General features: G+C 42.2%; 1 protein-coding gene across 7 annotated transcripts in view; it reads right to left on the bottom strand.

Moving 5' to 3' along the window:
* TRPM3 (transient receptor potential cation channel subfamily M member 3) overlaps nt 1-15,491 on the bottom strand; it is a 523,188-nt gene that overhangs the window by 77,246 nt on the left and 430,451 nt on the right. For 5 of the 7 annotated variants that reach the window (XM_060300848.2, XM_060300850.1, XM_060300853.1 and 2 more), the window contains 7 exons: nt 12,033-12,068; nt 11,734-11,874; nt 10,328-10,357; nt 9,244-9,533; nt 8,362-8,590; nt 6,020-6,187; nt 1,163-1,303 (listed from right to left, as the gene is read on the bottom strand). In XM_060300848.2, the coding sequence (XP_060156831.1) occupies nt 1,163-1,303; nt 6,020-6,187; nt 8,362-8,590; nt 9,244-9,533; nt 10,328-10,357; nt 11,734-11,874; nt 12,033-12,068 (1,035 nt within the window). The remainder of the gene's footprint in view (nt 1-1,162; nt 1,304-6,019; nt 6,188-8,361; nt 8,591-9,243; nt 9,534-10,327; nt 10,358-11,733; nt 11,875-12,032; nt 12,069-15,491) is intronic. The other 2 variants (XM_060300849.1, XM_060300851.1) reach the window with 1 other exon arrangement.

Genomic DNA, 15,491 nt, shown 5'->3' with positions numbered 1-15,491 from the left:
CCCATCCTCTTTGAAGACCAAACTTTAAAGTATTGGTTTTCAACTTGTGGCAGTTTTACCCCACAAGGAGACATTTGGCAATGTCTGGAGACATTTTGGTTTCCTACTTGGGGGCTGGAGACTGCTACTGGCATCTAGTGGACAGAGGCCGGGGATGCTGCTGCGCATGGACAGCCCTCCTCAACAAAGAATTATTCCGCCCCACATGTCAATCGTGCAGAGGCTGGGAAAGGCTGGCTTAAAGCCAGCGTTGAGTGTTAGCATACAGGACCACACAAAAAGGACCTCATCTGGTCATTTGCATCATCTCAGCCTCAGACTCAGATTATCCTGTTGCTGACTCAAGTGACTGGTGTGGAGCTGGTTGTGAAAAAGGCCAAAAATACAGATGCACTATCTTTCATCTGGCACAGCTCCACCGTTGGCTGGAGAGCAGCAGAGACGACCTGGGTCAAAGCTCACCTTAAGCTTAAAACATCATGAAAAACAGGGGCAGACGGGCCATTTCTCCCATATGAGGAGGCTATTTCAGGGATAATCTTTTATCTTGTGGGCAGAAAATATTTGCAGGGTGTGCTTACTGGACAGTATTTGCTGTGATTGTAGGTTGCTTTGCATGTTTTTTGCTGCTTTGGTTTGCATGTTGTTTAACGGTGTCAGAGCAAGAAAGGTTGTTTGATGACATACCGGATTGGGAGTAATTACACACTTTTGATCCCCATCTTTAGTGGTTTTCCTTTTAACACTCTGCTCAGCCCTTACCCACCAAATGTCCCCCCAAACCCAGGGCTGGTGTCTAAAATGGGCAACTCTGATCCATTGCTCATCCATCCAGAAAAGGGAAGCGTTTTGTAGAAGGACCTCTACTTCCCTTCTAGACTAGACTCATATTCATCTCACCTCTATTCTGCTAGTTCTCACTTTTACCATTTCCTTTCTTTTCTGCAAGGAGGAGAAATGTAGAAGCTGTGGAAGCTGCCTCACAGACTCCACAAATCTTGCAAAGCTACAGGAAAAAGCAAGGTCACAGAGCCATTATTCCTGCCTGTATGGTCTTTATATAATGACTTGTAGAAGAAACCACCCAGGTGTGTGAGAAACTGACATTGACTCTTTGTGGCCTTTTCTCCTTTAATAAAAGGAGAAAAGGAAAGATGCTTACAGTGTAGAACCAGAACTTCACAATGGGTGCATTGTAGAATTCATAGATTTTTCTGCCCAGGGGGATTAACCGGTGTCTGCTCTGAACTTCCTCTTCATCCTTCTTCCTGGAGGACTCCCCGTTGTTTCGTCCCAACATTGCCTACAGTGGAAGAGAACCAATACCATCACAGCAGGGTTCTGCAGAACATGTTTCAACATGTATCTCATTTTATAGATGGGGAAAGTGTGTTTATAGAACCTAACAGCTTTGTTCAGGGCCCCCAGAGATTTAGAGATTGTGCCTTCCCTAAGTGTGCATTTGCATTATACATAGAATCTATGTATCCTTTCCCTGGGATGGAAGGCCTTAGGGATACTTCTTGACCATTCTCTTCTCTTCCAGCCTGGAACCTCTGGAAGATAAGCTGTTGGAAGATACCCAGAGTTCTGAGAGACAGAAAGAGCGTAACCTGGAAAGGCCAGGAATCTATCATTCCTCCCAACCCCTCTCTCCCTTTATGTATCATAAAACAGGCAGGTCTGGGTTCTCTACTCATGCTAACGACTCTTAAGTCAAGGGTAAATTGGACTAGTAATACCTTATTTATCCGAAGGTGTTGAATATTCAAGAGGTTAAGTTATCTGTAGTGCCTGAACTTAGGAATGTCTACCCAACTCCTAGGCATATGCCTCGGTTCCCTGATTTCAAACCCTGTAAAGCCTGAATTACTGCTGGTGCTAGTTTGGTGATTCCTGGGCACACTGCCTTCCTCTGCGTGGCAGAGTCAACCAGATGGGACTGGAAGTCAGGGCTGACCAGAAAAGGCCCTAATCTCCCAAGTTATTACAGGTCTCCTTAAGAATTCACTATTTCCTCCTCATTTCTGACAGGAGAAGCGGCAACAACAATTAAACATCACAAAAAAGGCAGAACTTGAGAAAAAGCGGACACAGAAAGGGACTGGGTCCTACCCTGGACACTTAGAATCTGTGGCACCTTGGGCAACTCTTTTAACCTCTCTGAGACTTAGTTTCTTTAACTGTAAAATAAGGGTAGTAATAGCACCTGATAGAGGGTAGGTTTACAAATCAATCGGCATCTGGAACGTAATAAGTGCTCGGTAAAGATTAGCTGGTCTTTAAAGTGAACTATGACCTTCTCGGGTACTCGTGACTGAAATGATCTAGTTGGGATCTCTCACAAGAAAAAAAAAGTATGATATTAGGCACCTATTACAGCACAATTTCTTGGCTTTAATTCTTTCCATATTGTTCTAAGCAAGGTTCGTTCTACAATGTTTGGGAAATGAAATTTTTATTAAGTGTGAGAACAGGGTAAAACCTTATAACTACTGAAGACAGATAAGAATTTGGGAGAAGAAAAAGTATAGGAATATGGGTTTAAAGTTGCAGATCTAATTACCAAAATAATTTACCTTGAAGTTGATAACAGAGACAACAACTAGATAATTCTGGTTTCAAACTACCTTACCCACAATATAGATATATTAGTTTCAACTATTTTTGTCATTGCCTCAAATATCCACTTTACTCAAATATGTAACAATCAACAAATGATTTACCTGTAACCATAGGATTTCGGGAAAGGGTAACTTCCATTCCTTTATGGACTCTCTGGCTGGAAAAGTACCTTGAACTAATGAATAGGTAAGATTCCATACTATGGCCCATCTAAGAATTTATTTTGATCAGTGAGCTGAGTCAATCTTTGTGATGGATATAGCACACTAGACAGCAATAGGGTTCTATAAATATCGATCATCGACCTCAGGAAACTCTGAAGTTACATATTTCTCTTCTATAATTTATAATATATGTAACATAATTATCCTACTTCTATTCTGCTTATTTATATGCTCAATAATACAAGACCATTTGGGTACACAATTAGATGAGAGTAAAGGCAGCTTGGAGGGTTTTAGGCATCTTGGAGAATGGCATCTTGGGGTAACCTCTAGGGACGGTGGCTTTCCCAACAGAGTTGTAACAATGCCCTGGGTCCGTGGATGTGTTGAGGCTTTATTAGGAAAAATTCAAGACACTTACCTAGCAAGGCAGGTAAAACAAAGTGAAAAACAGAACAATCTATTTTGCCTTTATTGTTCAAAAATATTTCAAAGTGAGTGCATTTTTAAGAGGCTTGTCTTTCATGGTTTAAGTAAAGCATTTTCGACATTTCATTAATTCCAGCTTAAGCAGCGTAACTTGCTGATTTTGTTGATTTCTTTTCCCAGTAGTCAAACATTTCCTTAGCCTACATTTCTTAAAGCAGATTGTAACAGGGTCAAATACAGACATGACTGCACGATATGGATTTCAGAATCTTTGCTGGCTAGACACAGATGTCAAGTCTGGGAAAGATCCTTTGAGGTGAACTAAGCTATTAAAGGCTACTAAAGTGAAGCAAACTGAAGCTGATATTCCATGTATAATTTTGGAAGGGCCAAGGGAAAATGTTCCATTCCAAGAGAGGATATATTGGTTTAACACAGAAGCTCAAATATCAATGCTATGAAGGGAGTGGAGTTGTCAACAAGCTGTATTCTCCAATCCTGTCTGGGGTGAGCTGAGACCAGTGGTCCAGCAGTAACAGAATTTGTCATTAGGGTGAAAGAAAGTGCCACCTTAAAAACAAGTGCTGTCCAACCCTGACTTTGCCAGCCCATAAGTCCTTTCCTTCCTTTCCTTCTCCCTGCTGTTTCAGCCTGTGGAGAATCAGCTCAGGCAGTAACGCTGTTGTGGTGTCTTCTACTTGGGTTCTCAGTAGACAACGGCGGGGGCTATTTGGGAAGTAGACTGCTCTTAGTCCAGAGATGCATCTTTTATTGTGGCTTCTTGAAAGATCAGATCCTCAAAACTCTGGACTGAGCAGGAGAGGCAGCTGCCTCTTTAGTTATCTTCCTTCAGACCCACCAGAAAGATACTGCTTTAGCTTCTGGCTACCTTCCTAGGTTCCTTCTTTGAGCCTTCCTAGGATGTACACCAATGTCAAGGCCATGTCATACTTGACACAGGAGGCCCATGCGTCCCTACTGGATTCTTTCTACTACGTGGTGGACCAAACCAGCTGAGCTCCTACATTTGAGACTAGGAAGAAATTCTTTGCATCCCTTAGCTTTATCAGGTAAAAGCATGGCCAGTGGAGTCTGCATGCCTGGGTTCTAATCCTGGCTTTGCAACTAATTAGGTGGGTAACCTTGGACCATTTAACCTCTCTTGAGCCTCAGCTTCCTCATCTATAAAATGGTATAACAATAGTACCTACCTTGTGGGCTTGTTGTGAGGATTCCATGAGTAAGTGTATGGTTAAGCATTTAGCACCATTATAGCAATATTAGCAAACATCTACCATGTGCTAGGCACCAGTCTACATTAGTTACATGCACACTTGTTACATAGTTTACATGTACCTGTGAGCTAGTAATAATAATAATGTCATTATTCCCATGTTAGAGGTTAAGAAACTGTGCCCAAGGTCCCACAGTGAGTAGGTGACAGGGCAGGATTCTGGCTCCAGAGCGCACACTCTTTACCCCTCTGCTGAAGCATTCAATGAAGATTTGGTATTACTACTACCAATGTTTCTGCTAATGATCAAAATATCATTTCCTATCCTTGAAGGGGTTCAGAGGCCAAAATTATGGTAAGTTCTTTAGGCAAGACAGTCATTTGATCCTGTCATAGAGGAAAGCAGACTCCTCCACTAATTTATATAAGGATCCTGAAACTGAAAGCAAACATAGGACTTGAACTCAGTGAGTCAAAAGCAGTGAATGATTAATCAATCCAAAGAGTGGCCCGATGCATAGCCCCTGTTGTACTTGGGTCTGGGAATGTGCCTGCAAATATATCTTTAGGAAGGACCTACTGAAGGAAATAGTGTTTATCTGGAGGAAAATCAATTCGCAGGGTGGTCCCACTTAGGATAATAATGCCAAGGCCTTTTGTCACCTGAGCAAAACCAATTTTTGTTTTTTCCCCAAACAGCTTCTTCTGGCTCGTCACAGTAATTGGTCAGGGTGGTGGGGAGGGTGGGGGGTATCCAGGAAGTCCTGTGGAGCTGTTGCCTTATGTCTCCAAAGCTCTGAAGCCTTGTTTGTCCCTTTAATAGCATGTGATGTTTTTAGACTTTGGATACAATCCAGTGGTAGTCATGCTGCTCCAGCAGGGGTTGCAGGAAGCTGTCCCATGCCCAGCTGCCCCATTCCCCCTACAGAACAAACCATCCATGCTCTATAATTATACCAGGAAGAGCTAATAAAAGCCTTCCATACAAACCCCAAAATTCAATTAGTGCTGTATTTGTGAGCCTGACCTCGAAGACAGATAAAGGCTTAGCTTCTGATCAGCACAACGGCTCCAGCTCAGTGGAGCCAGCTGCTCCCAAATCAGATTCCCTTTCCTTCTTCGTGTGCTAAGACTGCCACATCACCTGTTGTTTATAAAGTGTCGCCTGTTTGGAAAATTCAGGGTGTCTTGCTTCTGAATTTCATTGGGTTGTTGAGTGCCGCTTACCTGGCTGAAGGATTCGAATCAGTCCCTTTAGTTATGTTATTTGTGCACAGAGAGGACACTTATTTTTTCTTGGCTGCACCATGAGGCATGTGGGACCTTATTAGTTCCCCGACCAGGGATCAAACCTGTGCCCCCTGCATTGGAAGCACAGAGTCTTAACCACTGGACCGCCAGGGAAGTCCCCGAGAGGACACTTTTGTAATAACCTGGTCTCAATACTTAAATGAAAGTACCTGGTGGGAAGCTGACCTCAAGAGTTATTAAATCTTAAGCCATATCCATGGGAGAGGTGGATTAGGGGTTCTCCCCTCTGACAATAACTGAATAGTTTTTTTCTTACTGTCAGTTCCATGTCCTCTTCGTCTTTTTCCTTCGTGGGCTTCTCCGGTTCTTCTTGCTCCTTCTCTTGGAGGTGAATTTCCTGGGCCTGAGTCATATAGGGCATGTCATCTTTGTTCTTGAACTCCAAGCTGAGAATTGAAGGAGGAAGTAGAATTCCCAGAATTACCTAAAGTAATAATAATGATAATAATAATAATCACATTTAAAGGATTCAGATAAGGGTGGTTGCTTAGAATCAGAGAGCCTGGGGGGTGGGGTCTGTGTGTGTGTGATGTGAGGGTGTATGAGTGTTGGGTGTGCCCACAGTGGGGACCTGCATATCTGAATAACTAAGAACATCCATGCTAAGAGGGTCACTTCTGCCCACATGACTGGGAACTGTTAACTGTTAACTCACAGTAGCTCAGTCTGATATTGGAGAAACAAAGCATCTTATCCAAATACATCTTATCCAATTAACACCTACTTTGCATGAGGGAAACAGAGGAAAAAGATTCTACCCAAGGCAAAAATGGGAAAAAATCCAGATTCCCATTGAGTCACTTGATGGCACTTTGTGAAGTCAGTTCATACTTACGTCCACTGGCATTTATTTATTAATATGCCAAGTGGAACTGATTATGTGTCACCTGGTTATCTCTGTAAAAAATACTGTCCTAAGTTGACCTTGAGAAAGTCCATGTAGGAAAACTGTATTCATTTTAAAGCATCCCCCAGCATTTGCTACTATCCAACAGAAACCCCCCCACACACACGTGGGCTCTGTATCACTATGAGAGTCCCTCTGCACAAATGCCCCAGGAGGCTCAGCACTGTATTTCTCTCATTATAAACCACATGCTTAAATCTCCACGTGATGACACTAAATTCATTGGCTTTTCTCATGAGAGGGCAATAATTTCATTCTCTATTTCCAGGGACCAAGTTTCTAAATGATAATACTGACATCTGATTTGTGTTTCCTAAATCTTCTCTCACCTCTTCCCTCAGTCCTAAAATGGTTCTGTGTACAAGGCTTCTGAATACAACCCTCCCTGAAGAAAGTATACCAAGGTGAGGGGCTAAGAGAGGCCATGAAGGATAAGTAAAAATGATTCTCAAGTAATGAGGCAGGGACAGTCTCTGCTCGAGTGCCCAGGGACTTGAGAGCAGCTAAGGGAAAGGGGAGAGTGGTGACCCTGACTAAGGGTGCCTGGCAGGCCTGGGAACGCTCAGGTGGCATGCCTGGCAGTCTTCAGGGGACATGACACCCTGTCCTCAGAGCTGAGAGCCAGGCTTGGCATTGTTTGCAGTGTAGTGATGGAATGCCCATGACCCACTTCATGGAACCCTTCTGTGACTCTGGGCCAAGAGCCCACAGAAAGGGTGGAGTTGGGGAGGGTTGCTGGTTCAATCAGGGTGGCCTCAGCAGACTGCTCTGGTCTGGTGGCCCTTTTATTTTGGGCTGACCTCAGAGTTACCTAGAGCAGGTAGTTCTAGGTAAGTATAAGCCTGGCTGGCTTCAGTTGTAACAGCCACAGACTCTAAACAGATAAAGCATTTTAAAACATTCTTTCCATCTTCCCTTCCCATTTTTTTGGTCTTTTAAAAAATTCTCTCAGTTTAATGTTTTGCTTGTAAAACACTGAAGAAAACAAAAAATCAAAAGCCACTTATTATCCTATTTCTTATACTTTCAACCCCAGGGGTAACCACTACAAACAATTTACTGTGTATCCTTTCTATTTTTTTTTTAATAAAAAAATGAAGTTGTACAAATAGAACTATACATGTACATGCTTTAAAAAAACCAAAGAAATGGACTCAGGCTCTACCTGTTGGTCTGCAACTTGTTTTCCTTCAATGAAAAATAGATCAGGATTATTTAGCAACATCTTTACATATAAATCTATCTCATTCTTATTTCATTTAAAAAATTTCTAAAGTACAGCTGATAAGAGCCAATGTCTCTTTATGGTGCCAAGGAGGGGCCAAGGCGTTCAGGCTCACATGGAGGTGAAAGGTTGCCTAAGTAAGTGTCTCCTGGTGCAGCATGGCTTGTGACAGAGCAAATGATACCTCCTATGGTACCCCTGTGTGACCATCACCTTGGATCTTCTGAGAATATTACTGTCTAGGCATGCCATCTCTAAAGGTTCTGATTTAGCAGAACTTGGGGTAGGCCCTCGTCTCTGTATTCAAAAAAACAACCCATTATACAGAAGATTCTGATGCACAGTTGGGGCTCAGAACCACCCTCCCGAGTTAAGAGAATGCCCACTACCACTGCAGATTTGGCTTCGAAAGCTCCCACCAGCCCTCTGGCCCTCATAGCCAACAGGGCCTTCTGGACTCACTGACCTTGAGGCCTGAGTTCTTGCGCATCCGGAGCCGACCCATCCACATGTCCGTGAGCAACATCTGGCTGCATGTGTGTGCGATGAAGTCACGGTGCTTGGCAGCTACTGCGAGCTGCAGGCATGTGGCGTTGCTCCAGTTCTTCAGCTCATACGTCAGCAGTTTCATGGCCAGCTGCTCATCCTGCTTGTAGGACTGGTCCAGGAGCTCCACGGCCAGTTGGCCAAAGTCCCTGAATGAGAGAATGTGAGGAACTGTCTTTTGGCCATCTTGGAGACTTAGATGATGAAAGTGGGGACCCACTGGCCAAGCCACAAAGGGTGGTTGCTGAGTGGTCTAGTTGTTCCTTATGGGGTCTAGTCTGTTCATTCATTCATTCAGCCAACACCCATTAAGCATCTACTGTGTGCCAGATACCATGTTTAGAACTGGGGGTGTAAGTCAAATGAAGCACAATCCCTGCACTCAAGGCCCCCAGTTCAAGGCATATGGATGTGGAAGGCAGACCCAAAACTCAGAGTGCAGTATGTCTTCTTAAATGTGACAGACCTCAGTTCAGAGCTGGGCCTTGTCAACCACAAGTGTGTGATCTTGGACAGGTTACTTAAATTCTCTGAGTCTCATTTTCTTCAGGTGTAAAGTATGCATCATAAGGGACCTACCTCTTGAGGCAGTTGAGAGGATGAAATGAAATCTATGTATCTGTATGTACCTCTGTATCTAGCACTGTGCACTGTAAATGTTAACTGTTTGTGTCCGCCCTCTGTGTGCACCATTGGGTTGATTCTGTCTCCCCTTGAAGTATTGGATAGCTCAAAAAACCTGTATCTGGGGACCACCTTCCCTTCTTCTCCCCTGACCACACCATTTGCTAGGCCGTCCAACCTGGAGTTGTGGTTCAGCTCCTGGGAGATGTCATCAACCATGTCGTTCTCGGAAGCCTCGTGGGCCATGGCTTTGCAGAGCTTACAGGCCACCAAGGCCTTGGCCATGGCCTCCTCGCCGTGCTGCCAGAAGAACAGGGCCATCTTCTGCCGCTTCATCAGGACGGCCCACACCATCAGCTCATGAAAAGGGAAAGGGAAGTGGTTGATCTCAGGGTCATCCAAGTCAATGTCCACCTCTTCTTCACGCTTCTTGGTTGTCTTTCTTCCTCGCCTCAAGGGAACATCATCCTGTAATTTTAGGGAAAAAATACAGAGATGGAGTTAGAAATGAATCCACTCAATTCAGTAAATAGTTCTTGTATGTCTACTACTGGCCCAGCTCTGGAATAGATACAGAAAAAATGAACTGTCTTTTCCTAGCTTCTATTCTAAAAGAACTCACAAGCCCCTGAATGCCTAACTTTAAAACAAGTTATAATAAATGAATAAGCACAGTCCTATGGGAACATGTCAGTGTTATACTTTAATTTTAGAACAGTATTTTTAAATGGGCTTTTTTTTTTTAACTTTTGTCCATTCTTTTCCTCTACAAGTAGGGTTATTTGTACCTCATGATGGACAGCACTACCCTTTCCACTGAAAAGACAAGGACATCCTATACTTGCAATTGGATATACGATAATAACCACATGAACAGAAGATGGGAGACAGATAATCTTTCTTGAGTTTCTGAATACTTCATTAGATGCATTTGTGAAGAATTTCTGGTCTTTGGATCTGTTGCCATTTGTAAACTTCCATGAATAGATTTCACTTACTGGAATTTATATGCTTTCTTGGTTTTCAAGTCAGTATTTCAAATAGGATTTTTTTTTTTGTTTGCAATGCTAATATAACCCCATGATAGAATTTTCAAAGCTACTGTGACCTGCCCCCTCGACACTGGAAAAAATTTCACCTCCTTATTTTAGAATCATGTACTAAGCTCTACCACTGGAATGACCTTATATATATACATATATTTTGAAATGTGTAATAAAGAGAATAAACAATTGACACTAATAATTTGAGCAAACACTTACCTCCATTCCCAGCAGTTTCAAGGCTTTGGGCTGTTAAAAAAAATGTTATGCACAAAGTTAGATTTCTTTATAGAGGTAAGAAAAGAATCCTAATGTATCTTAAACAGGTAATGGAACAAATCTATTGTACCACACAGCATGTATTCATTTCACTAAATAAAACACCACAGGGGAAACTCTTTATAGAAATTCTAAGAGAATTAGGGATTTAGTGATTTTGGTAAATTACAGAAAATTAGGAAACTGGAGAGGCATAATGAGATTGCCCGAGGGTAGAGCCTGCAGGTTTATAATCTCTTTTGTGGACCAAGATTTCTTCCATCATCCTAAAACCATCCCGCTAGGCCGACCTCTCCATGACATCAAGCACTTGAGTGAACAATGAGACAGTCAGTCAAACTATGAGATGTTTCCCAAACCTCTGAAAGACCTCTATTATCTGGAGACTTGGGATATTATTCAGAAATACTATATGTTGAGATGCTTCACGCTGGTTATCTCTCTTTGCTGCTGTCCAGTAGAGCAAGGGTGAGTGGGACCAGAGGGGCATGTGCTGACGGCAAAAGGCACTCATGGCATGGAAAGTGTAAGCACACACAGTAGCACCACCGGTGATGCTGGGGATGTGCAAAACAGGCACAGACCAAGACGGAAGAGAAGGCAACTCAGCAAATTATAGAACAAGATGGAACTCATACAGATAAAAATCTTTGGGGGGGTCCTCAATAATTTTTTATAAATAGATCCCAAGAGCAAAAACCTTGAAAAGTGATGTGGTAGATAATAAGATTATTTGAATATAATTACTATTCTCTGATCATTAAGGTTCACCTTTTTTTTTTTTTTTTTTTTTTGCGGTACGCAGGCCTCTCTCTGTTGTGGCCTCTCCTGTTGCAGAGCACAGGCTTTGGACGCACAGGCTCAGCGGCCATGGCTCACGGGCCCAGCCGCTCCGCGGCATGTGGGATCTTCCCGGACCGAGGCACGAACCCGTGTCCCCTGCATCGGCAGGCAGACTCTCAACCACTGCACCACCAGGGAAGCCCAAGGTTCACTTTTTTTAAATGAGAAAAATTACTTTTTTAATATACAAAATGACTTATTTAGAAGTTGAGCATGTCATCTCAATTCATAGCATGTAGAAAAGCTAAAAAAGGTTCACTTTCAATGCCAGTTTCTGGTTTGAATTGGATCTAGTGAGGAAAAGAAAGAAGTGTAACACCCAGCATATTCCTTTTTTTCTTTTTTCTTTTTTCAACAGATTTGACGGCAGAGGGAAGAAGAGGCAGGGCAATTGCCTTGTCATCTGATCTCCCCCTTGGAGATGACAAAGCAGCCGCACTCCAAATCTACTGCACACTAGTCCTCCCCAGAGTCCAGGAAATGGGATTTGCTGCCAGCCTCACCCTCTTGGGGCCAAAGAGATTGTGGTAGAGCGTCCGGAAGCGCTTTCGCGTGTAGTTGCAGCGATAAGCCCCTCCCATCAGGTACTCGATCACCAGGCCGATGTCTATCAGGCTGATTCTGTAGTCTGGGGGCAGGTTCCCCTATCACGGAAGAATGGAACAAACAGACACATCCAAAAGACAGCATGGTTTACTAGGGATTCTATTCCATGTGTTCTGTAACTATTTTAGAGTAAAATAATAATAATAATTAAAAAAGAAACATATGAATGTATTATTATTCTGGTTAATCAATTCACCTTAAAATAGATCCAACCGAAACCTGGATATTCTCGCTTGGAAAGAAGACATAAGTTAAATAAGAAGATGCAGTAATCGTCGGCAATAACAGAAAATCAAAATATTTATTCAAGTCTTCAGCTGGGGAGAAAAAAACACCAGTGTAGCAGAAAGAAACACAAGGCTAGATATGGCAAATTCTACCACTCCCAGCCACTAGGAACTATGTCCCCCAGATACTCTCCCTGGACCCCCTCGCTGCTCTGCCTCTGACCCAGGCCTGTTGCTGTCCTCTTGCTGATCATTTATTTCTTCACACTCACTGAATGAAGACTCCTTCCAGAAGACAATTGTGATTACCAGGGACTGCATCAGGTGAAATATGATGAGAGCTCAAATATCTTTTATACAAAACTTCTATTAAACTTTTTAAAAAATTGGCACCCTTTTAATAAAAGGACAGGAAGATGGATGTCATGACAAAGTCCTTTATGAACATCCCCTGTGTTTAAAGAGAAAGAGGGGTGAAATAAGAGAAGTTTTATCAACAGAATATTTATTTTCTCAGAATTAAAGAGGTTTTTCATATTTTCTTTCACAGAATAGTGCTTCTTAAGGACCTAGAGCTATGGTATAAGTTTAATGTTGTACATATAGATGCAAAAACAAGCGTTTTTATTATTATCTGCTCATTACTGGTTTCTACTTCAAAAGGGAACTCTATAGGGTCTGAGAAAATCCTTATTCTGTTAGGTCAAGGAAGAATTAGTTCTGTTTGTGGGAAATTCTGAGCTCACAGTGAGTTCCAAGGGGTACAAATGATCAAGTCTCACTGTCTGGTTTAGTTCCCTGATGCAGAAGTGTGCTCTATACCATGAATGGCAGGGGTACCACACCGTGTTGGAAGCCTGGCACACTGCATTCTTAGATACATTTTGGAGGGGCCTGAGGGCTTTGTCCACTTTGAGGTTTGTCTTTAATGGAGGATCCATCCAGGATGCTGTGTGAGATTCCTGCCACTTCACAGAAGTGGCTCATAATAGTGGTGGTTTTCCAACTTTGTGGCATCTGAACCATCTGAGGAACTTGGTGACAATGCAAAGGTCTGGACCCTATCCTGCTTCGAGTATGAGACTCTATGCACTTTATGAGCTGTCCAGGTGATTCTGAGGTCTACTAAGTAAAGTTCAGGTGGGATTACACAGCAGAATTGGGAAATTCATAGTATATGAAGATATCATTATCTCTAGGAAATTAGCTTATGTAGTTTTATTAACTGAAGGTAGGTTTTCAGTTATCCTTATCAGCTTTCCTATGGTCAACAGCAATCACTTGAAAGGGATTCAGGATTACAGGTGGCCCACTGTATCCTGCCATCAAACCTATAACTTCATATTTTTAATTGTTTTATTTATCTTTGTATTCCCAATGCCTGGTGTATGGTAGGCATTCAATTTTTTTTTTTTTTTTTGGTCAAAAATGTGAATAAGTAAAACACTGAAATTAATCAATGTATTTGGGATCAAGCCTCAGTTTGGGGTTCTTCAGTATTATGTTCTCAGTAACAACTAACTAGTTACAGTTTATGAGTCACTCCTGGGTGGGAAAGCCCCAGCTATCCTCTGGTTATCAAGAAAGACCAATTGTCTGACTTCTTTAAAAGGGAACTTAGAGAAAGATTTATTTTAAGGTAGTAACTTTTTATGTATTGTCCTTTCCATAAACATTAAACTGAATCTAAAAATATTACCTGTGCAACACTTTTTCTCCATTATTTTGGGCAGGTTAACAAGACTGCGCTTTCTGTATTGTCTGGCTCTTACTGGACGGTTAGGCGAGGCTATTATTTCAAGAGTAGAAGAGCCCCAGAGCTTCTCTGGGCACATCTCGGTCAGCCTCATCTCCTGTGCCTTTGGCTCCTACACGGATGACCTCCAGAGGAGGCTCACCCGATCGGTGCTATTTTCCTTGGCACTGTGAAGCTGGCAGGGGAAAGAGTACTGGCTGCGAGTCAGTTGCTCTGGACTCTGTCCATCCTTCACAAATCATCCACTTTCCCTCAAGGACTCAGTTTTCTTCCCAGTAAAAGGGGCTAAACTCCATGCCCTTTACGGTTTGTATTGCTCAAGTACCAGGTTTCAGAAAAATCCCCAAAAGGTTTATTGTGATGCTACTGAACAACAATCATAGTGGGTCTATGAATTTGTGCCTATTTTTAGTCTTGTAACAATTTTCCAAATTTAAAACGTGGGTAATAGTGAGCCTAACACCTGTATATTTCCTTTTGAGAAACGTATGTGTGAACATCAGTTTGAATTCTAAGAACAAGAACCAATATTGCCTGAAGACCAATAGTGAATGGCAATATTTATGCTTTTGAGGTCTCTGTAAGCGTGGGTTGTCAGGAAAGTGGTAATAGTAAAATCCAAAATAAACAAAAATTTTAGAGGGGCAACACTTTTTACAAATGTTCTGCAAACACTGGCAACATTGTTTTGCAAAATTTTATGCAAATTCATAAAGGGCTGATAGGCTTACATACTACCAAAGAAGGTGTGAGAATCTTCTTTTCCTAGAAATTTCTTATATAAAGCTTGATTATTTTGGAGTGATTTTTGTATGATCTGGTCTGAAGTAGGAGAAAAGATTCTGTGACCATTCTGGGTTACTGAGCTTTGAGTGATGGCTGAAAGGAACTGGCCTGATTTCTGTTTGACTACAAGGGGGCGATGGTCACCTAATACAAGGCAATGAGGGTTCTCTCTCTGTACTTCAATTCATGCTCTGAAAACAGGCAATGTGGACATAGTTACTTCTAAGGTCCTGTCTGTTTCTAAAGGTCCAGTTGTTTGATCACTACGTGGAAGGCTGCTCTTATTTCTATGCTGCCAGGTCACTGGCCAAAGACCCCTGTCCAGAGCTTCCAGAGTTGATGCAGTTTCTAATAATCTGCTGGAATTTGGTTAGTAGAGATGGAGGCTTAGAGAAAAGAGAGGGTAAAGGGTTAGACAGGGATGGGCTTGTGCTCATAACATCCACCTCCTTTAAAAAAAAGCAGAGAAAAATGCCTCCTCATATTCCACAAGTAATGTCCAAAAGCCTCTGGAGGAGTCTTCCTTTGCTTGTCTCCTTTTCGAATAGGAAGTCAATATACTGCAGTAATATTCATTCTGCCTGCTGTTTCTGTTATTCCCTGCTCCCCGTTTTTGGTAATTACTTTGGTAACTGGTAAAATCTGGACACTTATTTCCCATTTCATGCCTTAACAACACATAGCAAGCCACAGGATTCAAATAATTTGATCCACAGAGTAAAATAGAGAGGCTTGGATCCATGGGTAAGTAAATTTTACAACTTGAAAACATTGTCTCCTTTTTTTTCATGCCATGAGATACTACTCTGAGGCTAAATTTTAATCCATGCCATGCCTAAGGATGTCTTTTAATTAAAAGAATAACTTAAATTCACTTATTAGATCT

The sequence above is a fragment of the Globicephala melas genome, chromosome 6, assembly GCF_963455315.2.
Source record: "Globicephala melas chromosome 6, mGloMel1.2, whole genome shotgun sequence".
In the NCBI taxonomy this organism is placed as follows: Eukaryota; Metazoa; Chordata; class Mammalia; order Artiodactyla; family Delphinidae; genus Globicephala; species Globicephala melas.
This window is presented reverse-complemented; position numbering and strand designations above follow the sequence as displayed.